This window comes from Triturus cristatus, chromosome 9 (assembly GCF_964204655.1).
Source record: "Triturus cristatus chromosome 9, aTriCri1.1, whole genome shotgun sequence".
Classification (NCBI taxonomy): domain Eukaryota; kingdom Metazoa; phylum Chordata; class Amphibia; order Caudata; family Salamandridae; genus Triturus; species Triturus cristatus.
Window position 1 is genome coordinate 516,399,442 of NC_140592.1, and position 25,921 is coordinate 516,425,362.

Here is a 25,921-nt window from a genome sequence, read left to right on the forward strand (position 1 = left end):
AGAGGTGGTGAGTCCTCGGTGCTCATTCTCAGGGGGCTGGGTAGTCGGCCCTTTAGGTCCTGGGTGGCAGGATGAGGTTTGGGGTTAGGGGGGTGGCTAAGTCCCAGTTGGGTGACAGCAGCAGACACTGTGTAGGGAGGGCCTGGAGGAATTTGTGTTCCCCAACATGTTGGGGGAGCACCAAATTCACAGCTGAAAAGAGAGGCCCACGTGGGAGCCACCCTGAACAACTCAGAAGACCGGATTGGGGCAGTTAACCTCCATGATGGTGTGCACCAAGCCTATGACAATGGACTCCGCCAAGGACACCCCTCGGCGGAGCGAAGGTCCACACGGCATGGACAGGGAATCGATGGACCAAGGACTGGAAGCCCACACGGCGAAGAATCCTGGCAGCCATAAGAGACCTAAAAGGGGATGAATAACAAAATCGGCTTAGTGGCACTAGACATGGGGATCCTACAAACAGACGTACGAAGCAGGTGGACAGGGTGGTGGAAACCAAATACACATAGGCCCAGGTGAAACCCTCGGTCTCTGAAAGAGACAACAAGACCTCCATGCAGAAAACCATTGACAGGCTCCAAAGGAGAGTTGATGACACCAAAGGCAGATCTCTGCGTAACAATGTGAGACTGGTGGGGATACCTGAAATGGTGGAGGACTGAGAATGGATTTATTTTGGAGGATTGGCTGTTATCGATGGTCCTGGTGGGTAAGACCTCTACCATGTTCACGGTCGGGAGAGCTCATAGAATGCTAGGTATGCCACCGGTACCAGAAACACTGTCTAGGGCCATTGTGGCCTGACTCCCGAACTTTACGGATAGGGATAATATCCTTCAAGTGGCTCCATGCATGGCCAATGGCAAATAGAATGGGGGACTATGACTATCTACCCAGACTATACAAATGCGTTGTAATTGCCAAAAGGAAACATTTAATCGCTGTGAAATACCATTTGAGGAACCTGAACTTAAAACATGCTTTGTTTTTCCTTGCAAAACTACTAGTTACAGACCAAGGAAGATCACATTTCTTCACTCGGCAGCGGAGGCATGGAATTGGGAGGACCAAGGTAGTGGCGGATATACAATACCATCACTCCATAACCTCGGACAACAGATGGGCAAAACTGGCTAAAAACTTGGAGGACACTGTGGGAAAGTCCAAGGACTCACGGAGATAAGGAGGACATTGATAACCCAGTGGATACCCAATGATGGTAGACACTCTGGGTTAAAAGGAACGGGCCCAAAGGACGGCCCAGCACTGGTGACTAAGGGCCCTGCCCAGGGCGAAATCATGCTATCTTAGTCACTGCTGGAGGCCATATTTGGAGTCTAGGGGGGGCGCGCGCCTTTCGTTGTTGCAGTTACCTATATCAACAATTCATTGAGTGACTAACTGAACATGAACCGAGCATTGGGGTGGCGAGTAGTTTTAGACCCGCAGCACAAGATAATTGGGTGGGTGGAGGTAGTTTGAGGCATGCTTGTTTGAGGGGAGAATGAGGTTGAGTTGTGTGCGCTGGTCTGCAATTAGTGGTTGTCCTGAATGGTAAATCACACATTGCAAAGCAAACCACAGGGTTTGACCCTAAAGGTACTCTCATGAAATGTGAATGGTCTGGGCAATAGGCTGAAGAGGAGTATGGTATGGAAATACTGATTTAGACAGTACACGGACTTCGTTTTGCTTCATGAGACACATTTGCTGGGTAATAATTGTGGATTCCTAAACCGGGGCAGGCATAATTTGTTGATTTATGCAAGATTCTCCCCAGGCTCCAGGGGAGTTGAATTCCAAGCCCGTAAATCCTCCCACTGGAGGTCACACAGCCTTGGGTGAATAGAAATGGGTGTCAATCTGCAGTGAGCGGATACTGGAATGGAAATAAGCTGGAGCTGGCATTGTGGGCCCCCCACCCGACAGAGGGATTAGATAAATTAGGAGAATCTGCAATGAATATACCAGAGGCCCTATAACTTATTGGGGGAGACCTCAAACTGACCCTGCAGAGGGACATGGACAGAGTGACTGTATCTGGGGCTAGATGAAGGGTTGACTAGCATCTGGACACCTTTGAATGGTGGACCAATGGAAGGAGGAGCACCCATGGGCAAGACAGTGGTCTAGGTCTAGACTGGACTACTTTCTGGTGCTGCATCATCAAATAGATAGGTTGGCAAAATAAGGATGGGGGCAACGATGGGTACACATGGCCAATACTGAGGCTGGTGAGAAGGCTGAGATAAACTAAGGCCTTCGCCTCATATGTAGAGGATCTAATGGGGCACAGACTAGGGACGAAGCAAGAGACCTGGAGGGCTTCATCAATGAAATCCTAGGCCGCAGACTTGGAAATGAGGTGTGCCTTTCTCTAGAAAGGGAGATTATCGAGATGGAATCTCTGAGGCATTGACCCTGTTGAGGGGCAGTAAAATCCCGGGCTCTAATGGCCTGCCACCGCAATTCTTTAAATTTTTGAGATCCCGGGTAGTGGGCCTACTCTGTATGTTGTTCAATTGGCCAGGAAGGATGGGATAATCCCTCGGGATATATGACGTGTGATGATCGCCCGGATTTATAAGATGGGGAAAGCACCAGAGGACTGTGCCTCCTATTGATGGATACCTCTGCTGAATGTTGAGACAAAAATATTGGCAAAAGTCCTGGCAAATCACCTGATGAAGGTGGTAGACACCCTAGTGGCCCAGATCAATCAGGCTTTATGCCCTATAGGGTGACAAGGCACAATCTTCAGAGGCTTGCCGGGTGTTTAGCTTGCGGGGACAACATATTTGAAACAGCCATCCTGTCATAGATGCTGAAAAAGCACTTAATTCATTAAACTGGCAGTACGGATGAGGCTGTTGTACAAAGACCCAAAAGCCAGAGTTAGGGTCAATGGAGCATTCTCAGTGGAATTTGGATTGAGCGGGGGCATTTGTCAAGGTTGTCCACTGTCTCCCCTACTTTTTGCAGTAGCAAGTGAACCACTGGCTACTACGAGACAAGCTGACCCATGGCCACCGATGGGACCTTAAATGGGAGGACTTATTTTGTTATATGCGGACGATATCTCGATACACCTGCCAGACCCAGACTGTCCCATCCCGCAAGTGCTGCGGATCTTCTAAGTATTTTGGTCATATGCAGGGATCTGCCTCAACTGGCATAAGTCAGTGGCGGCTTTCCAATGGCGACCCCCACCCCAGATGGGAATCCCGAGGTTTCACATAACTGGGGATTTTCATGACTGCAAATTGTGACCTATTCTTCCAATATAACCTGATCAGAATTCTGGATGAATATAGTAATGACGCAAGGCAGTGGTGAACCCTTCCAATTTCACTACTAGGAAGTGCGGCCTTTATAAGATGATCTATTTGCCGAAATTTCTATATGTACTGCAAAACAGTTCCTTAGAGGTCCCGGATAGGTTCTTCTGCTCAGTGGATGAGGTGAAGTTTGCGCTACTATGGGATGGGGGGGGGACACCTTGGATTGCCTTGGTGATAGTGACTAGACGGAAGTGAGGAACTGCCCTCCCAAACCTACGACTGTACTACTGGGTTGCACAGCTGCTGGTGAATAATAACTCACCTTTTCTACACCAGAGCCGTTCCTGTTGACAGATAGATGGGCCATGGACCTGGAGTGCTACATCCAGCGGATTTATGGGAAGATGGAGATAGCTCCCCTGCCCCCACTGACAGCCACCGTAATAAAGATAAGGAGGCGAGAGACCCAGGCTCTGGGGTGGAAGGGCAATCAGACATTGGAGACCCCCTTATGGGAGTCAGAAATCCAGAGAGATTTGAGGGCGATAGAGGGATACAACAAATGAGATACACTGGGTATTTCTAAACTGGGCGATGTCTAGTGAGACAGGGCATGATGTCTTTCTTATACTACAAGAGTAATAGGAACTAACAGGGAACCAATTGCTTCGGTGTCAGCAATTGAAAAACATACTACTGGACTATGAGAACCTACTGGCAGATGTGCCAGAGGAATCCCCATTAGAATATAGGATGTTGGGGACCACATGACCAGCCATTCGATATCCCAAATCTACTCCACGCTACACCAACACAGGCTCCCACCGAAACCCTGAGAGAGAGACTGGAGGGTGACTTAGGCAGACTGGAAGACTATGACTGGATGATGGCATGGCAGTAACCGGGGGAGATGCCTATAAGGGAGAGTCATTTGGTTAATCCAACTGAAGTTGTTTCACAGAACATACTATACTAAAACCAGGCTATTCCGCAAGGGGAGGATTGACAAAGGATCTCTGCCTTAGGGGTTGTCGACAGAGGATGACCCAGCTACATGAGAATTTGGGATTGCCTGAGACTCCTAGAGTCTAAGGGTAAAGTGGGTTGCAGAATTTTGTCAGCAATAGAACTCTTGGAGATGCTCACCCTGCAAATGGTGACCTAGGTATCTGGGAAAAACAGGAGTGTGTGTGTGAGTGTGTGTCTTTGTGGGGGTTGGGAGGTAATATGGATTGGTTTCATGAGAGCTGCAAAGTTAGTTTCTCAAGAAATGGGATGGCCCCAAAAGTTTGAAAAAATATGGGGTCCATGGAAAAACGCAGAAGACATGGCATCCATATTTGTGGCAGAGGGTAGGGGGACCGGACAAGGGGATGGATCGAGGGGTCCTCGGTGGGATAGCAGAGGGGTGTATATACGTATTATGTCTACCCATGCAAAGACAAGTCATTCGACTGTGACCTTTCACATGTGAATTGGATATGTGGGGATGAAGCCCTGAGAGCATGCCGACCCAATACATTTTTCTTTAAAGATTGTTAAGCCCACAAACATATTGCAGATGTTTTATTTATTTGTGGTGGAGTCTTCCCTGGGAAAAGGAAAATGTGAATTTTCCTCTGTGACAAAACAGCTACCACAGATCATGAGACCTGAATCAACTCAGCAGTTAAAAGATGGTTATAACCTGAGAAATTTCATTATAATTTGAAAAAATGGGAATAGCTTATTTGAGAAGTATAAGATGCTCACATAAATCATCTTTTCTCCTTAAATCTGTTTGCCTTCACATGGCATGCAGATAAAAACCTGGGTAGTGGAACACCACCTCTCTGACCTAAGCTTAGGCCAACCTAATTAGGTGGATGTGCTGTGATTATACTGCAAGGTACTGTTCCGCAAAAATGCTATTTTACACCACTCTTATAGTTTACAATGCATTTCCATCCTGGTAATAAGGAATAATTCACACAGAATCTATGAAAAATTAATTCTTCCATCACTGTCTATCATCAGGGTATTCACAACTGATGTTTCGCTCACTCACTGTTAAATAGAGCAGTAAAACAAATGAGTTATCATATTCTGAATCAGACTATAGTTATATTTAAAAATAATTTACTTGGGGTTGGGTGGTAGACCAGCTGAAATATTGCGTTGAGTATCTAAAGCTGGTGTCTCACTAATGTTTAGCTACGTCACAGCTTCAACCAATGTGCTGAAACCTAATGTGCGCCCTATGTCTCCTGATTAGCTTTGGTAGAATTCAGGATTGTTAGGATCCTCTTTGATTGTTTGATCTGGCATGGTTTTCTACTTTTGAAAAGTCACTTTCTTTATAGGTTTCTAACCCAAATAAGCGTCTGCAAGCAGGCATCTTAGAGTTCCACCTGAGGTTGCTGATAAGCTCTAGCGATTACTTGGCCCTCTTTTCTACATGACTTCTCCATTCTTTCCAGGGCATTCTGTGGAGGCATGGTACCTAATGGCTAAAGCAGAAACGGGTGAATGCATATAGTACTGACTTCCCTATCTGGCTATGTTCCATGCCAGAAGGTTCTGTGGCACGAACCCCTTATCCACCCAATCACCTTAAGTAATTTAGGAACTTTTCCTAGTCCTTTGCCTTGCTTAGCACTATGCTCAAGAACTTCCTTGCAAAACAGCCGCTGTTCTCTGCCTAGCCCTCCTTTCTCTCAGTTCTTCTAGAACACTTCTTATTGGGCACATGACTACCCTAGGGATCTGTCACTATACAAATAAAACATCCTATTTATTGCTAGGTCTTGACAACAGCTCCCATGTAGACCTCACACCCGTCTGCTCCTTCGACTGTTAAACTTTGCACCTGAGAGGAGACAGTATACTCCTTTAGGAACTGTTACTTACTTTTCTGTTTTGTGCTCTAGGTGGCTCTAGTGAACCGCCTTGTGTGGTATATGGCTACAGAATGCCTAATGATTTGTGAATGGTTACACAAGCTTGCTTCTCTAGTTGCATACCACCTGGGTTCATCCACTGAAAAGTATTCCTTCGTTCTTTGGTATCAACTACATACCATTTGTAATTGGCTGCTTCCTTGCTTTTATCGGGTTCACACCCATCTCCTCATGCATACTGCACAATCCAGCACAGTCAGAGTGGGCGAAGCGCATAAAGAAAAGTATGGGAACTGGGATGCTGGGTACAATGGAAAATTGGTTAGCAGCTGTGGGGAAGCAGTGTCAGAGACATGGCTAAAAAGAACAAAATATTCAGTAACTTTTTTGGCAAATTAAAAATAAACGCAACCTAAAGTTATCGTGGTTAATGAAAAATTTCCTAGCTATCGTAACGGAAACTTTCAATTCTATTAAGGACTCGGAGGCGAGGATTATGCTTTACTTTCTTTATTTCATTTTATATAGCAGCCATCTTAAAACAACTTAACAAGACCACATTTCCCAGCAACCACGGTGTGACGTAGAACAAGGATAAAGGTCTGGACAAGGTTGGAAGAAAAGTGGTTTTATTGTATTGTACACAAGTCTGCGCCGGAAAACCATAGTTCAGAGCAAGCATACGAGGGATAATCCGTCTTATCCAGTCTTCTTGCAACTTTCTAGGTACTTCGGGGGCCTTCTCTTTTCCTCAGGAGGCATACGTCAGTCCCTCTGTAAAAGCAGAGAGGCATACAGCAGGCGTCAGTGGGGAAGAGTGTGGGGGATCACCAATGCTCAGCGGACCGTCTGTGAATAAGCGTGGCAAAAGAACAGGCACAGCAGTAGAAGCGGTATGTAGAGCCCTACTCGTCGGCCCTTTCCTTCCTCCCGACCCACCCCGCATTGCGGTCTTGTACCTGGTTGAGCCACGCTCCTCCTGTAGCATGGCTGGCGCAGCGTGGGGACATTGGCCTCCTGGCACTCCTAGGAATCTCCTTTCTCCCTGATCCTTCCACGACTTCTCCCGTTCGACTGCCGGCGTCTCGGTGGATTCCCTCGAGGTCGCAATGCACAACTCCTCTGGCTGTCTTCCGGGTATTTGCAGGTCCCTCCCTTGTGTCGGCGTCTCCCTGACTGGTCGAGTGCCTGTGACGTCACTAAGGCAGGAGGTGTCTTCTGACGGTGATTCCCAGTTAAAGGGGCCGATAACGGGAAATACCGATGTGCCCTCCTCCATAGTCTCCGCTGGATTAACCCATTCATCCTGCTGCGGAGAGAGGACAAGATCTGTTTCAGAGGGGGCGACCCACCATTCTTCGTCCGCTCTATAGTTGGTATTATTCCTTTGTGGGGAAGCGAGTTTGTGACACATGGGAGATTGGTAAGAAAACAAACAAGGGACAAACATATCCCTCAGTCCAATGTCCAATCACAGCACCAGTTACACCATCAAGACCCTCTTCAGCCTCTTGCCCATCTTCTTTCATTGCGCGAGTCACGCCATCTGTTTCCTCCAATGCGTCTTGCCTCCCAGAATGCGCTCCTGGAATCAAAACACAAGATCAGGGCTAGCAATGCCAATCAGCAAAAGAAAATATTTGCAAACAAGCTAACAATTCCTTAATTGGCAAAGCTCTGGAATGTGAGTTACAAGAATTCCCAAGAACAATGAATCAAATTGGGATAGAAAACGACTTCAATTCGTGCAAGCACATCAACAAAAACCGCAAAGACAAGAGAGAAAAAGGTACTTACTCCCAATGGGTGGGCATCTTGGAAGGATCTCCACGGGTGAGATAATCCTCGCCTCCGAGTCCTTAAGAGAATTGAAACTTTCCGTTTCGATAGCTAGGAAATATTACATTCTATGTCAGGACCAGACGCTTCGGATTATGCTAGTTTAAAGCTTACTTACCACCAAATGAGCCATGTCAATAATAGGCTTGAAGTAGAACCTTTTGAAGGTTGAATCTGAGGACCAATCAGCCGCATTCATTATGTCCTCCAATCTTATCCCAAGTGTAAAAGCTTTGGAAGCCATCGCGCCCCCTTGTTGAATGAGCACCGAATTGTCGCACGCTAATACCCGCCTCCTGCATGACCCATCACACCCAACGTGCAATCGTAGGAGATGACACCGCCTTATGCGGCTTTTGGAGAGCTATCAGAAGTTGTCTCTACCCTGGTGACCGAAGCTCCAAAGACATTTCTTCGTAGGCTTTTAAGCACTGAAGCACACACAACTTGGGGTATCCGGGAACTCCGGATATTCAATTAACTTAGGGTGACATTTTGTCCTTCGCCGAATGGTAAATGATACCCCAGAGGGAGAAAAAACCCTGCCTGTAATGTCCAGGGCCCTTACATCCGAATCTCTTCTACAGGAGAAAAGGGAAAGGAGCATCGCAAGCTTAGCAGACAGCTCCTTTCTTGATAAGAACTCATTGGATTGCCAAGACAAAAACAAATTAAGAACTGTAATGACATCCCATAACTCAGAGTATCTCGGTTCCGGGGGCAGTGAAAGCCTGAGACCCCTAGGAAGTCTGCAGACAAAAGGATGCTCCCCCACCGGAGCCCCTTGCACCGGAACATGCCCTGCTGAAATGGCGGAGCGAAATGTGTTCACCGAACGGTAGGTTAACCCCTGCTTGGCCAAGCTCGCATAGAAGTTCAAAACTTGGACTACATCTGCGCCCACAGGATCACAACCCTGTCGCACATACCAACGACACCATTGCCTCCATGCTGAGCGATATCTCTTGACTATACTATCAGCCCAGGCCTTGGACAAGAGGTCCTCAGCGAACTCCGAAAATCCTGGGACTGACCATCTAGTCCTGTAATCCTCCATGCCATGAGACGCAGGGCTCCGCTGAGCACCATCTGATGTGGAACCTGATCCAGATTGAGAAACAATTCTGTAAAGTGGGGGAGTCGGATTGGATAATCCCAGGAAAGTTCCAGAAGAACTGGAAACCAAACTTGCGGCCTCCAACGCCCAAGTGATCATTGCAAAGGGCGGGAACGCATAAGCTGACTCCTGCTTCCAATCTTGCAGGAAAACGTCAGTGGCCACTGCTGGCGGATCCGGCCTCCAACTGAAAAATCGAGGAACCTGATGGTTCAACCTGGAGGCGAAAAGATCCACCGAAAAAGGACGCCAATTACCATTGAAAAAACGTCCTGATGTAACTTCCACAGACTGGAATCTCTGAAGTGTTGCGAATGCCAATCTGCCACCAGATTCTCCCGACCAGGAAGATATTCTGCGGTCACTGAAATAGGATGATCAAGGCAAAACTCCAATAGGTTTGTTGCGAGATCCGAAAGCACCTTCGATTGGGTGCCCCCCAGGTGGTTTATATACCGGACCGCTGAGATATTGTCCATTTTTAACTGGACAGCCAACTGAACCCGGACCTTGGTCCAGCACCACACAGCCACTGACCCCGCCCACTGCTCTAGGCAATTGATATGCAGTGTTTGCTCATGCGGATACCATGATCCTCCTGTGGAGAATTCTCCACACCTGGCGCCCCAACCTGACCTGCTGGCATCTGACTCGATAACAAGGTCCGGGGTTGAGCCGAAAATAGCTCGCCTATGCCAGGCTTCCATGTGAGAGAGCCACCAACGAATCTCCTCCCGTGCCTCTTCTGACAGGGAAACTGAATGGGAACAAGGAAGCCCCTTCCGCAGATGTTTTGCTTTCAGACATTGCAAGGCTCGGTAGTGCAACGGGTCCGGAAATATTGCCTGGATGGAAGCCGACAGCAGCCCCACTATGCGTGCGACTTGTCGAAGCGGGACCCTCTCCTTGGACAAAGTGCGACGTAACTCGTGACGAATCTTGGACATCTTCCACAAGGGAAGGCTGAGAGTTGCCTCGATGGAGTCTACAATGAAGCCCAAGAAGGTGACTTTCTGAGCTGGGACCAACAGTGACTTTTTGGTATTTGTCACGAAACCCAGACCTTCCAGGACGGCGACTGCATGATGGAACTGATCCCGTACAACCTGTGGATCTCGTGCCAACAGAAGCATGTCGTCTAAGTACACAATAAGACGAGTGCCCCTCGCTCGGAGGTACTCCACGACTGGTCTTAGCACCTTAGTGAAGCACCAAGGAGTGGAGCCCGAAAGGAAGAGTGGTGAACTGGTACACTCGTTGGCGCCAGAGAAAATGAAGGAATTTCCTATGTGGAGGAAAAATAGGGATTGCCAAGTAAGCATCTTTTAAATCCAAACGGAACATCCAATCCGCCGGGCATAAAACGTCTCTTAAAAGGTGAATTCCCTCCATTTTGAAATGGCGATATACAAGCCATTTGTTGAAATCAAGCAGATTCAGCACCGGTCTCTTCCCTCTGTCCGTCTTGTTCACTAAGAACATATTGCTGACACAACTTTGAGGGTGCAACGAAGTGCGACAGACAGCCCCTTTTTTTAAAAGGGCGGACACTTTCACATCGATCAACTCCGCCTCTTGGCGGGAGAACTGTATAGGTCTGGGCTGAACTGCTTGACTGGGGTTGCAGCAAAATTCTATGTGAAACCCTTGAACTGTTTGCAACACCCAAGCATTGTTTGTGATTGTTTCCCACACATGCACAAATTCAGCCAGTTGACCACCCACTCGCACCAGAGAAGTGGAAGAAACACTTACCGATGTTAGAGGCGTTGTCACAACCTCTAAAACCGTGACCTCTGGGTCTTCGTCCATGGGAGGGGTAGAAGTTGTTATAACGGGCTTGGTTTTGATATTGGCCTTACCCTTGCCCTTGCCTGGAGCCTTGCCCCTTGGAGTTTTGGAGGGTCTGGCCGGTCAAGTGGTCCCTGCCTCGACCAGCCCCCCGAAAAACCCGAGAAGAGAACACTTTTTTGATGGAAGACTGTGCCTTATCAAGCAATGTTAACGTGTTCACGAACTTGCCAAGCTCCTTGATAAAAGGCTCGCCGAACAAACCTCCTTGGGCTAGCGCCCCTGCCTCAGAGTCGGCTAGAACCCCTAACTTTGGGTCTACCTTCATGAGGAAAGATCTCCGACGCTCCATCGAGAATGCGCAATTGCGTTCCCTAAGAACACTACCGCTCGCTGTGCCCAGCCAGAAACGGCTTAGGGTGATATAAGGGCTCCTGAAACCTTGGTATCTTTGGCCATGTCCAGGATCCTAGTGAGCGGGCCCAGTGCATGAAGAAGCTTGTCCTGGCACGCCCTCTAGGACCTGTCTATACCTTTCTTGGGGTCCTTAATGAACTTGCCCAAAAAGGTAGCCCCTGTGGGATCCAATTCTGGGGTCTGTGCAACTTTCTCATCCAGGGAGGGACGCGGACACTCCGACCGGAGGCAACTACGGGCATCCTTCCCCAGGGGAGTCCGAATACGTCTAGCCACAGAGCTAGCCACCTTCGCGTGGTTGTGCAATCAGAAGATCGGGGGTGCATAATCAACTCTGGGTCCAGCATATCTGAGTTGCCCCCTTCCCCTTGAGGCTCAGTAGGCCCTTGGTTTGCTGTTGGGCGCCATGGTCTAGATGGCCTCATCAGTGTCCTCTTGGGTTTCATCCTCAAACCCTTCCAACGGATTGACCGGTTAGGCAGAGTAGGGGGTGGGGTCTAAAGGCCCCACCACGGACTGGTTCTGAGCCAAGAACACTTCACTCAAGCGCTCAAAAGCGTCTTGATCCACCCCGTCCACCTTGGGACGCTTGGCCAGAACTGGAACTCCTCCTTGCGCACCCTGTGAGGTGTTAGGGGCATTGGAAGCCAGTGGGGCCCATCTACCACACTAACGTGCGATCTTTTGCGCTAAACGCTCCTCATCCCACTGCATGTCAGCCTGTTCAGACATGCTTAATAGAGTACTTGGACTCTGCCAACTGGACCAATATATGCTGCGCACCAGTGGCTACCTCCGCAGTCCTGATGACTGCTTTATAAACGCTGGGGACCAGCTAATTAAACAAAGACACAGCCCCAATTAAGAGTAGTAGAGGAGGTCAGCGCCCCCGGGACACAACCCTGCTTGAAGGAGTCTCTCAAACCAAATTTACTCCTTGAATCCCCCCCCCCCTTTCCCCCCCCCCTTCTGGGAGCATGTCCTGCAGGCCTGACTTCAGTCTGTCAAACAATGCTCAGAAATACACCCACAGGAAGTCAAGAAAACTCACACACATCTACTCAGAGTGATGCCTCTGAGCGTCAGCTAGAATGCAGGCTAGCAACTTGTACCGACCCTCTTGAGGGTGTAACTCTCCAGGGGTTTGGCGGAGGCACAGGCAACGGCGGGCGGATTTGGAAACTGACAAAAAGCCAAAATCCATGCGCCGTTCGCAGCAAGATGCTAACAGGAAGTGCGCTCTCCACAGCGACACCGAGCAGTCAGAGGTCCCGACCGTACTCTGCTGCAGGGATCCCGGAAGCTGGTGTCACATGGGTGACAGGTCCGACAAGCAGACCCGCGACTGCCGCCTGAAGAGTAAGTGCGTTTCAGCACTATGCGCCCGCTGTACACAGAAGCTAAAGAGAAAGAAAGTCACGTAGGACCGTAGATCGGTCCCGCGATGAACGAAACCAACAAAACAATCATGTAAATTCTAACGGCACAATATACAACCCAAGGCACTTAACAAAGACAATCAACAAAGGCAATTAACCTATTTCGCAGTCGCGGGGGACCGATACGCAGCTCCGCGACTGCGATGTAAAACCCCTACCATATATTTTGACAGAAAACTTGTAGGAAAAAAGAGGAAGTACTCATCTGATGGCTGCAAGTAGCAAAGAAAGAGGATGGACAAGAGGCTGAAGAGGGTCTTGATGGTATATCCAGCGCTGTGATTGGACATTGGACTGATGGATATGTTTGTCCCTTGTTTGTTTTCTTACCAATTTCCCGTGGTTGCTGGGAAATCTGGTCTTGTTAAGTTGTTTTAAGATGGCTGAAATATCAAATGAAGTAATGAGTAAAGCATAATCCGAAGCCTCAGGCCCTGAAATAGAATGCATTTTTCTGGTAGGACAGCTCAGTCAGGTAATGCTATCACTGTCTAAGGGTGTAACAAGATGTTTCACTGATTTGAATCCTGGTCGGTGCACTGAGTAAATAGTGATGTATAACAAGTAGGCTATTTGTTTAAAAAATGTATTGCACACAGTGTAAATAGGCTGTCAAAAAGTGTGCAAAAGATTTTCTTTAACTGTTTACAGTGCTCTCAAAAGTTATGTTTTCAGTAATACACTGATTGTACCTAGTGCAAACCTTTTTTATAGGGTCCCATTAAAATTATTAGAAAAATTAAAGCGTATCCTGGCTACCAAACCTTTAGATTTGCTGATTAACCATTTACATTTACATTTCTTTCAGGTAGCAGGCACCCTGGAGAAAAGACTTATTTCTTCTTTAGATGCCTTTTCCTTCTCTCACTCCAAGGAGTCCCCTCTTGTCCCCTTTCAAGCTGTGGCAACTAAACTGTTTAGGAATGGTTGTTTTTTAAATAAAAAGTATGGGAACTGTTTTGATCAAATTCATAAAGCTTGAGAATGTGGTTTCCCCCGTTCCCCTGCGCTCTTCGATCTCTGTTTTTAGGAATGGAAGGCCCTGTGAGACCTACTGTGACTAGCCCTCTGACAAGCGAATGCGGCTTTAGGTACATACTTGAACAGTCCTCCCCATTCTTAGCTCAGCACATTCCGACCAGCCATCCCTCAAGTTAGGTACACATTTGCATGGCATAAAACTGCTACACATCTTTGACCCTTATGCATATAGCATATACACACAACCACACATCCCAAACTCCTCACCTAGGCATTATGGGCCATATGACCAGGATTTAGGGACTGAAAGTTCCTAATTGCGATTCTGTAGAAATCGCAATCTGGAAATTGCAATTCCTAATGTACAAAAATGTACAAGTTAGTAATAGCAATTCCTAATAAGGTTGCAATAGACCTATCTCATGAATATTAATGAGGTAGGTTGAAATTTGAGACCCATTAGGAATTACTGCCATCACAGGGATGGTGATATGCTGAGGTCAGCAGACCACCATGTCTGTGATTGCTTTTTAATAAAACATATATATTTTTTTAATGCAGCCTGTTTTTCTTAAAGGGAAACACGATGTTTAAAAAAATAAAATTAAATGTTTGACTTGCATTTTTTAAGAGTTGGCAGTGTTCCCTTGAACTACTGCCTGCTCTTAATTTTTTTTTTTCCAACATTCACAAAGGAACCCCCCTTTCCATTTGCGAATGGTTACCACCAACCTTGATATGCCGGCACAAAATGAATGTTTTGCTATCGTAACTCGGTCGCAAAACAATTAGAAGGGATGCCCTAAACACGCCCCTTTCAAATACCACAACACAAACTGCGATTCGGTAACATGTTACCAAATCACAATTTGTGCTCTATGCATATGTAAAATAATTTTTGCAGGCGGAAACGGCCAGATTCTGCACATCAGGTTGTTTCCGACTACAAAAATGCTTTTGTACATGTTGCCCTATGATCCTTCCCAATGATCTCCGCATCTTGCTAAGCCTACCCAGCTCTTGTGTACACAGTTTTTACTCCATGCCTTGTGATATGCTGCAACATTCTCTCTGAAATACATTTGCAGCACCACTCCTGCGGTCACTCAAATAACTCACTTCATAATTTTTATCCACTCGTTCAGGCAACTGCATGCCCCTTAGGCAAGATTAAAGCGCTTCTCTTGGCTTTACCAAGATGCAGCAGACTAAATAAATGATAACGACAAATATTACCTGAACTCATTTGTCAACCATTATGGAAGGGTTAAGGGACGAATGAACAGGTGGAGAAAGCTCCTACTTTCCGGAGGACTTGCATTCTAACTGCTCTCAATCCATTTCTTTTCACACAGAGTAAATACACAGTGAACTGAGACACTTTTGCATCTTGAAAGCTGTCCACAGACCCAGAGTTGGGGACACAGTGACTTGTTTATGGTCAGAGAAGCAACATAAATTGTTGTGGGTAGACAGGCACAAAACAGTACAGTGACTGGTTTAGAGCAAGCAAGACGTACGAGTTAGTGCGGGTTAGAAGGAGAGGCATTGTGTTTACCCAAGGTATCATATTGTGAGCTTGGTAAGTGTTATCTTCTCTGGATGAGAGAACAAATGAGAGACTGAACAGATTTCACAGAGGAAAAAAAGGAGGGACCGCCACTGTCCATCAGAGAGAAGACTAGAGACAAGGAAAAACAGAGGCACAGTGACTCGTCTTATGTAAGAGAATACCCTGTAAACATGAAGACAGTAATAGACTGACCAACAGTCACATATGTGACTTACTTGGTCGGGAAGAGGCACCACACATAAAGTAGGACAAATCAAAATTCTGTGACATCTCTCTTGACAGAGAGACCGAGTTGAAGACAGACTGAGGCACAGGGCAGTATAGTGTTGCCCAAAGTGAACAGACTCGAGGCATGTAATAGAATTAATTCAGTCAGAGGGAGGTTAAGATACTTGTCTTAGAGCTGACCTTGACTTAGACACCGATTGCACACAAGTCTTCACTTCAAACAACTGCATTGCTTTGTTTATTGGTATACAACTTACCACTGAAACAAAATCCGCTTCACAGAACACATCCAGTAGGAACATAATGCTTTAAACTTGACCGTGGTTAGACAGTGGTTATACATGCTTCATACCATGATCACAAGAAGGGCTGCACAAACCCAAATAGAAAAAACTAGATTGGGAAAATTGACGATAGAAATATCACCTTCAGGTGGTCATCCTCCATTCTGAAGACTGCCCTTCCAATCTCATCAGCAAGGATGTTTCCAAGGTCGCCCACATGCTGCAAAAACAAAAGAGAACATTCTTCACCAAAATTTATTGCGTGACTAAACGAACATTTCAGAGTCAAAGAATTAATAACCTTCTCTGCGTATTATCTAATGTTGGAATTGGTGAATACAATGTCAATGAATACCATGATATGTGCAGGCCTGACAACAGCAATACCAATAAAGGCAATATCAGTGTATGCCATAAACTGTGCCCTCAGGACGAAGCCAATACCCGTCAATACAATATCTATGTATGTCATAACCTGTACCCGCACAATGGTGCCAACACAAGCAATGACAAGACCATTGTATGTCCTAATCCATGCACAAATTACAATAGTGGTGTTAGTAAAACAATGAAGATGTACGTTATGTACTTAAGCAAACTTAACTGTCAATACCAGTAAGCACAATGTCAATGTATGCTATGACAGCTGTATGCACAATGTTAAGGATGTCGAAAAAAATCATACCAATGACTGCCATATTAGTTTTTGTTGTTCCAATGAACTCGTATTACTGCTGTTGGATTCACCCATGGTGACCTCCCCATCAACCCAGAGTCAGAGATATATGCTTAGACAAGTCCTATGACCCATGCCTATCGAATACAAGGTCACAGGTGGGGTCTCTCTTCACCTAATGACAAACACACACCCAGGGAAAACCAACTGATCCATCCAACAGATGTATAGATGAACCACAAACAGGTCTGAGGAAATTGGCCCCAATAAAACACGTTTGGCCAAGGGCTCACATTCCCCACAATACCACAAAGCTAGATGCCACATGTAGACTGAAACACTCAGCCAATCTCAAACATAGTTTAAGTCACTAAAGTTTTTTTAGTACTATTGATTCCACACTGGTAGCATCTAAAAGTAGTGCGAGATGTTCACCTTTTTCCCTCCGCTTGGATCGCTGGGCATAAGGCAGTGATACGCACAAAGGGCATAAGGCAGTGATACGCACAAACCCTGGGTGTGATATAGGGTGTAGTTTGGAAATTAGGAAAAATTCGGACCTTGGTGAATCAGGTGCAGCTTGTATCAGGCCACAGAGGGCTGATAGTTATCAGGTTACTCCTTTTTCTCCACTTAAATCGTTGCTAATTTTTTCCCACCAAGCCCATAGTGACAGACTATCAGTCTCACCTAGCTCCGCGTACTGAGCAGAGCATCACCTCTCCAAGGACTATAGGCACTAGGAGAGGGCTCCGTTTTTTGGACAAAATAACAATTTCACGATAAATACTTTGTTTATTTAGACCTTGGTGTTTAAACAGTAATGACCAGTTAAAATGACAGTTAAAAATGACAATTCAACAGTACAGATTTATACCTTCTCAACGTTAAAAGTTAATAAAATTTTCAGAGTGGAGTACAAAAGTAATTTTTCTATACAAATCAACTGGAGCATTTATGGACATTATACATAATTTAAAAAAAAAAACTCAATTTAAAATAGTACGCAATTCATCCATTTTTAAGAAGGTTTATATTAACCTTGTTTAAAATTTAAGACAGTTTAAAATTTCTGGAAATTACAGCTAATTCTCTTTTAGATAACTTTTAATTACCTTCATATAGTTGCCTAATGCAATCGCGATTTCGAGGTTAGGCATTTCTGTAATTAACTCCACCGCCTGTGTCCGTAACTTTATGCCATATTTTAGAAACATTGGACGGAGACAGAATTTACGCTGCTCTAATAAAGTTGCACAATCTAACACAATATGTAATATATCGCCTTTTGTTCCCAAAGTACATTTACAATGACCTTCATGACCTAACATTTTTCTTTTTGATTCTTCATTTATCAACCAGGGATTTATACCGGTTCTCAGTCTTAAGATTTCCTGTCTATACCAATGATTTGGTAATAAATCCAAGTAAGGGAACCAATTTTTATTTATCCATGAATCTCTCATAAATTGCACAGATTTTTTCTTTGCCAGATACTCCATATCTGCACTTCTAGAGACTTCTTGTCCGTACTTACTAAGATCACTTTTAGTGAATTCTACATCCAAGGAATCTTGACCAATTTTCACCTTTAAATTCTTACAGGCTAATCGTATTTTCTTCCTATTCTCTTTAGCCCATTTTAGATTACTGTTTTGAATTTCTTTTCTACACCATTGGGATACTTTCTGGCCTCTCTCTATATCCAGGCGTTTCCAGAATCTGATTAAGGCCGTTTGTGCCTGTACCCTCCAAGCAATTGTACCTAACTCAATTCTTATTGCTTGGATCATCGCCGAATGTGGTAATGACATTAATGTTTTTAGGCATTTCCCTTCCTCTAGATCCCAATCACATTTGCCACTCAAGTGTAGAACTTCTGCTCCATAGAGTACTTGTGGGGGTATCATTGCGCTGAAGGCCTTTAACAGCGGTCTGTGCAACATGTTTCCATAATCTCGATTACATTTTTTCAGGCCACAGATCGATGTAAAGGCCTTCGCCTTCTGGGCCTCTATATCGGTGTACCACTTCAGAGACCTGTCAAACCACATCCCAAGGTAGCGATATTCATTCACTGTTTCTAGTTTCAGGTCTCCTAAAAACCAATTAAATCGAATTTCTTTTTTCCCAAAGCTTAAAATTTTTGTCTTTTCCATATTTACTGTTAAAAATTTCCTTTTACAGTATTCATTAAAGGCACTTAACTTTCTTTGAAGACCTATTTCAGTCTGGTCTAATATTACCAGATCATCTGCATATAGTAGACAGGACAATTTATTTCCATTCATTCTCGGGCTTGCGCTTCCTTCGACCTCTAGGGTTGCTGGTAAATCTGCTAGAAATATGGCAAATAGCAAAGGGGCTAACACACAGTCCTGTCTAAGGCCATTCTCATTTGCTATTTTTTGTGTCAATGCCCCTTCTATGTCTCTAATTACTTGTGCCCAGTTTCCACTATGCAGCTCTTTTATTATCACAAGTAAACTTGTAGGGATCTTTTTGTTTACAAGGGTTTCCCAGAGGCATTCTCGGTCAACTGAGTCAAATGCTGCTCGAAAATCAACAAAACAGCAGCACAGCTTACCATTTTGTTCTATTGACTTGCGTGCTACTGCCCACAGTGCAAAGCAGTGATCAACCGTAGAGTGGCCTTCTTTGAAGCCACCCTGTTCAACTGGTACAATTGAAAACTCCTCTACCCAGTCCTTTAGTCTATTTAAAATTATTTTTGAAAATACTTTTTCTCCTATATCTAGCAGGTTGATCAGCCTATAGTTTTGTGGTGCATTCATATTGCCTTTTTTATGGACTGGCCTTATTACCGCTCCCTTCCAATTCTTTGGTATTTTCCCTACCGTTAAAATTTCCAGAAACATATGAGAAAAGAATCTCGCCCACCACTTCATCTGTGACTTTATTATTATTGCTGGAAGGTTGTCTGGACCTGCTGCTCTTGTTAATTTTAATTTCATTATTGTATTTTCTACATTCTGTTCTGTAAAATCTGTTTTTAATTCTTCCATTATGTTGTGCCATAACTGGGGCACAATTTGTTCTGTCAACCTTTTTAAACGCTAATAGATTTTTTCAATGTTTATGCATTTATTGATGTTGTGGTGCTATTGCAATTTTGCAAATCATGCTGCATGTATAAATATGACATGTTAGTAAGGTCATGCTTTAGGTAATAATAACCACTTTTTGTTTTCAAATCAGAGGTTCATGATTGCTAGTTTACTGCTACAAACCAACACGTTCTGCTCTGAACTAACAATTGCACTTTTGTAATAGATAATTATTTCATTGCATATTGGTCTCTATTTTTTTTAATTGATACCTTTGATGCATCAGTATTTTTCGGGGTCATGACCCAGTAGATTGATTTTCGGTACCACCCCATGTACACAGATCCCCAAAATTAGAGTAGAATTATGACAATTCAAAAACCCTCCTGAGACAATTAAAATCAAAATTTTGCAAAGACCTTAAAATAAACAAACTTCCCAATCCATCATGGAGACTCCACTACCCCACATGCGAGAGAAGTCCTCCAACCAGGCTTGGAGAATAGAGACACACTGATGTGAGTGGCATGCCCATACCAGGAAAACACACATTCCCTTGCCAGAGAGGGGAACATTTGATACCAACATCCTAGAATTCATCAAAAACTTTCATTCAGACCAGACATAAGGGACAAGAGGGAGACATGCAAATGATCCAGATAAGAATGTGGGCCAAACGGGGGCGGCCCCAACATGCACCATACACAACCGACCACAGAGCTAGCAACATAAAGAGGAAGGCACCAGCTCCTCTAAGTCCGACAGCAAAGGTGAAAGCCGAGAAAGGGCCCTGACAACCCAGGGAGCAGATAGGGAGCACTCACCAAAGACCACCAAGGCATATGAAAACATGCTCAATCCCCTGGCAGCCCAAGACAGGCTTGAAGAGGGCACCATGGTCACAATGCTCATAAACAAAACACCGTACAACTTCCTGGTGGATACAGGGGGTGGTTGGTCATGCCTACAGGAAAGAGCAGCCCCTATATCAAAGAGCACTGCCAGGATACAGGGCTTTGGGGATCCATGGCCAAAAACCCTCACAGAACCCCTCGATCTGGAAATAGGAGTAAACAAGATCAGTAAACAGTTGTACTGTCTGTCCTCCCCGATCAATATATTGGGGTGGGACCTATTGTCCAAATTGAGAATATCCATCAACTTCATTGTGAATGGAACTATAGCCTGCTCCTCCCATGGACTCTCCCTTCTTGAGTGCAGACCAACAACATCCACCCACTCCTCTAGGATGCTTGCCAGAGCAACCCCAGAACGTCGAGCACTCCTCAGAGGGGCAGTCCGGGGTTATATCGAAAATCTCTTAAGAATTGTATGGCCAAGCAGGACAGTGGACCCTGGATCGCAACACGCACAGAACCATCATATCCCCCAAGAATGGGGGGAGGCTGGCTCGGGGTGTAAGTGTCAATCGCCTCAGGGTTTACCTACAAACAGAGGCCCTCCTATAGTTTCAAAACGAGGCATCTTATCCAGTGGCAGAAGCCAGCCTTTCCTGGATGTTTGTGGAAGGAGTTTTCAAGGAGTCCAGAGAACTCTGTCAGCCATGCACAAATCTGGCATCAAGTCAGCGGGAAAAATCCACCCAGGCGAGTAGTCCATTTGTCCCACTTACTCGGCAAGCCCCGTCTGCCCACCTGACTCCCATTGGGGGAGGAACATTTGGCCTCCTCCTCCCCCTAAAAGCTTCCAAAACATCCAAGGTCCACTCATTGGATAGGCCGGTAACAAGCCTCTGTTTTACGCCAAGTGTGGCAAAATCGGAACCTCCTGGGTCCGACGGCGAGGGTAACAATGTGAGGGAAAGGGTCTCCAAGAATGACTTTTGCAGCCTGCTACCGGGGTGCAGAGAGAGGCTCACCAACCATGCCCAACTGGTCGACATGATATTCACCAGACCTCATGATTGTCCGAGCCCAGCAATGGCCACGATGGCCACAGTATCCCATCAGGAAAAAAACATTGAATCCATTAGCACCACCTCCGTCAGCACGGACACATAAAAGTCCCAATGAGACCCTGACCCGTGCAGAGAAAACACTGCAAAGCAACAAAGTGCTAACCATTTTCCTCTGCAGGTTCCAACAGTGGTTACACACATTCTCAAGCATCCCTTGATAAGGTTAGTGATGGAGCAGGTAAAACAAAATTTTGTATACCTCCTCTATTTTGCATGAAAATACTAACTATATAGCTTACTGATTATAGTTTTACTAACGAAGTGCAGTGTGAAACTAAACCAACCATTTGCATACACCAATTATACGGGAAAATTGCTATTTGCATGGCAAAATAACTCTAATAACTAAAATATGTACGCATATTAATAGTAGTACATGTGGTAATAGGATATCGCATGATTTGCGTTGCTTATGTGATGTTTGCGTTCCTGTTTGGATCCTAAAGGTGAGTATTATCGCTTTAATTGTTGCTATATGCTAGGAAAAATACTAATACATAAAGGGATTAGTGAGGGTATAACATTAGAATCATCATTTCTTTGTATTAATTATTCTTTTGTGTTTGTTTCGCTTAAATTAACATTTGGGCCTACCTAAAAATGGCACCCGAAATTGAGTTCAGAAGTGGCCACCGTCTCGTGAGCGCAATGCCTACTGCGCAGACTCGGATGGCTCCGTGAACTTCCTGATGTCCTCAGTTCACCGTGTTCCTGGTCAAGGATAGGATCTTGGTGGACTGCCAAACTTCAGTCAGTAAAAACTGGTCTAAATGAACAATTGGAACATGCAAGTAAACCTTAAACATTGTTGCATAAGGGCAACATGAACTACGGAAATGAACCAGCAAAATCCATGAGAACCTCATAGAATACAAATCGGACATTTTCCAATCAGCCAATCACAGCCTTTCGTCACCTAAAAAATGTTTCATGTTATCCCGAAATTTATTATAAAAATAGTAGTAGAATAGGGAGGGGTTGGCATTCGGCGGTTTCGATGACTGCACACCCTCTTCGACCCCATAGGTAATGACAGATGCTTGCACGATTTCTGGTCCTTTGGAGATCTTTGGGACTGTAACGTGCTGAGCAAAAAACTTTTGGACTTTGAACTTTGGCCTGCTTTATTCGGACAATTAACGGCTAAATTCGGTTATGCAGAGCCAAATGAATTAGAGAAAAATCCAGATAGCAAGAATAGGTAAATATAAATGTCCTGCAATCTGTATTAATTGACTAAATTGCTAAAACTTTGATTAATCATAAGTGTTGAAATTAATTGCAAACAATATTTAGATAAACAAATATTTGATTAACAGAAATTACAAGTTTGTGGTCTTTCAATGAAGAGAATAAAGGATTCTGAGTCTTAAAATGTGTTTTTGCTGGTTCTAAATCACCACCAACCAATCCAACTAATTGGTCCGTCGACCGAGTGGGTGGAGTGCCTTGATGTTTGGGATTAGGAATCTATAGGTGGTGAATGCTAATGTATATTTTGTAAAACAACTTTTCTACCCTATAGGTAATAAGGTACTCCACCACATGTCCAGCGCATCCCTCCTCCTGTGTGCAGATCTGTGAGAGAAACGTGCGAGTGTTGGTGTTATGGGCCCCACCAATGAATGCGTGTGTGAATGAGTTAGTGTGACGACGGGTCTGTGACGCAGGGAGGATTTGTAAATTTCGCCCCGCCTGGTTTTGCGCTGGATCATTTGCAATGCCCAAAACTACAGGTAACAGGCCCCTGGGACACGCACTAAACAGCCTGACAACAGCCCAAAGATTCCGACCCTTCCTGAAGAAGGGAGTAACCCAGTAACTTAGCCCAATTAGAAAGAAACCTCGTTCTACGCCACTTGCAGAGACCAAAGGGACATGCATGTGTCAATGGAAACATTAGCCTAAAATTAAACATCCGCCTCTCCTCGCAATTGCATGCTGCGCATGCAGGTCAAAAGGACACCACTGCGCCGGTTAAAACATCCCACCTTTAAGCAAAGCAGCCCACAGGGAGGAGTACTGTCCCCACTGTAGCAAGGAGAGGGGAGAAAGACTCATAATATGAATAGCCTTAAAAAAGTTTGAAAGTCACCATTTCCCCGAAAATTGTAGCACCCCATAAAATTACCTCCGTCCCTCTAGAGAGAAATTCGACCCACAGTAAAACTTTAAATTATACCATTTACAAATAAACGCAGGAATGTTCCAAAAGTGCTTTAAAACTGCCTAACAATATGTTTTTCCCAGCTAACCAACAAACCTGCAGCTCTTATCCTACAGGTCTGTGACCAAAACTACAAGTGCGCCAACACGGCCGCAGTCTGACATTTCTTCAATCAAAGCTTCCAAAGACTGTTTTACAATACCAATGGCTCAAGCAACGTAAACTCCGAACTGACTTTTGTGGTCTCGTCTTAAAAGAATTGTTTTTGCAGCACACCAGGACAAGGCACCTCTGAGCACCCAGACACCAGGCATCCAACAAAAAACAGGCAACAACTAACAGATGACAGGCCAGACGACTGATGCTCTCTCAAGCTGGGGTGCTCTTGAGCCTCTCCGGAGCCAAAAGTAGTCCTAATCTCATGAGCTCTGCTTCTATACTCTCACCTACACCTACAGTGGACCACACGCTAGTATTTCTCTTGCACTACACAGCGCACTCTTACACAACACCTGGAATCAGAACATGACCGACGTAGGAACACAAACTACGAACAGGTCATGTTACCCCTGTTGGCTGATACCTCACGCTGTAGGCGCAGACAGGCTTTAACTATCACAGGAGATAGCCCCCAAAAAAGCAAAATGCCTCGTCCATCTGTATCTATGCAAAATCAGGGTAAAAATCCAACCCAATAGAGTAGAACCCTGTAGGTCACTACTAAACACCGAGCCAAGTGATATCCAATCCGAAGTAGACAGAATGCGACTTTGTAGAGAAAAGGCTCCTAGAGGTAGCAAGAAAACCGCACCAGTGCACAATCATGCCCCCTCTCGCCTCCGTCTGCCATCCCAGGGCATCTGTTAACATCATCTGGGCCACCTTAGCAATAAAAAATGGATCCCAGACATGGAATTCCAGTTCAGGGCCGCTAATCTCAATCACACAGGGATGAGTCCCATGGCAGGGGGTCAAATGCCAGCACAGAAACCCCGTGCCAGGAAATCTTGTGATAGTGAGATCGATTGGTACACATGGTTGGAGAGGAAGGTGCAACCCCTAATTATATGGAAACTTATGTTGTACTCTTTATGTTTTAGAGGCAAAGAAACCATACCGTTGGGCAGCAATTAGAAATGCAGAATGATAAAGCACGTACCGGACCTGCAATGGGGTACAACCACATTGATGGATTTTTATTGGCAATGTAGGGACCTTGCCTACACCCAGCTTGTCCCCGGATGGCATGACCTCTGCAACTTCGTGACCATACACCCCAACCCTGGTTATCCCTCGACAAGATCTTTCAGAGTTGTCTCAACATCTGTTACAGAAGAAAACAACTCTGTTACATCAGATTTGAAGGAGAAGAACAGCTAAGTGTTTTGGTTGGGCTCAGTAGAAGGACATTTCAGAACAATTCAGACAATTCAGAGAAGCTCAAGTAAATGCTGCAGGGTCAGTACCATTTTTCACCATGCAAACAAAAGCAAATGCCAGCTGATTACAAATAACCTGATGGGAGATAATGAAAAGTACTGAGCTCGGCCTAAACGCTAATAAGGAGAAATTAGGAGCCATCCGCCTTATGGCGATGCAACATCAGGGCACTTTGGACTAGATAACTGCTATGGAGGGTGGGGTGTGTGCCAATATTGGTGCTTTCTGTTGTACTTTTATACCCGGAAATGACCTGGATAAGAGGATATTAACCCATGCTATCCAAGAAATGCATCGTCTGCAAACCAACATGAAGGAGGGAGGTGCCCCAGAGCAGGACTGGTTGCATAGTATCTTTTGTGCATCCCCTTCTGGGTATGGAAACTATTCACGTCATTTGCACCCATTCTCATTGCTGTGCTTATGTTATGTGTTTTCCTACAAGTGGGGGTTTCCTGCAGTGAAAAAAACATCCTCAAATTAGGTAGTATGCACATAGCTAGGGAAAAGGCAACAGACACTATATACACACACATGTTCTAACGTAACTGTCATGACATATTGAGGAGGATAGAGTAGTTGAAGAATCAACTAGAGGGGGGGGGGGGGGGGGAGTGTTGGAATGGGTGAATATGTCAATGAATACCATGATATGTGCAGGCCCGACAACAATACCAATAAAGGTAATATCAATGTATGTTATAATCTGTATCAGCACAATGGCGCCAACACAGACAATAATGAGACTTATGTATGT

The 25,921-nt window shown here is 45.1% G+C and overlaps 1 protein-coding gene across 1 annotated transcript in view; it reads right to left on the bottom strand.

The window, feature by feature from the left end:
• The window catches only part of CCS (copper chaperone for superoxide dismutase), an 884,312-nt gene that overhangs the window by 223,893 nt on the left and 634,498 nt on the right, over positions 1–25,921 (bottom strand). Inside the window, exon 6 of the mRNA XM_085625499.1 lies at positions 15,978–16,055. Within this exon, the coding sequence (XP_085481625.1) occupies positions 15,978–16,055 (78 nt within the window). The remainder of the gene's footprint in view (positions 1–15,977; positions 16,056–25,921) is intronic.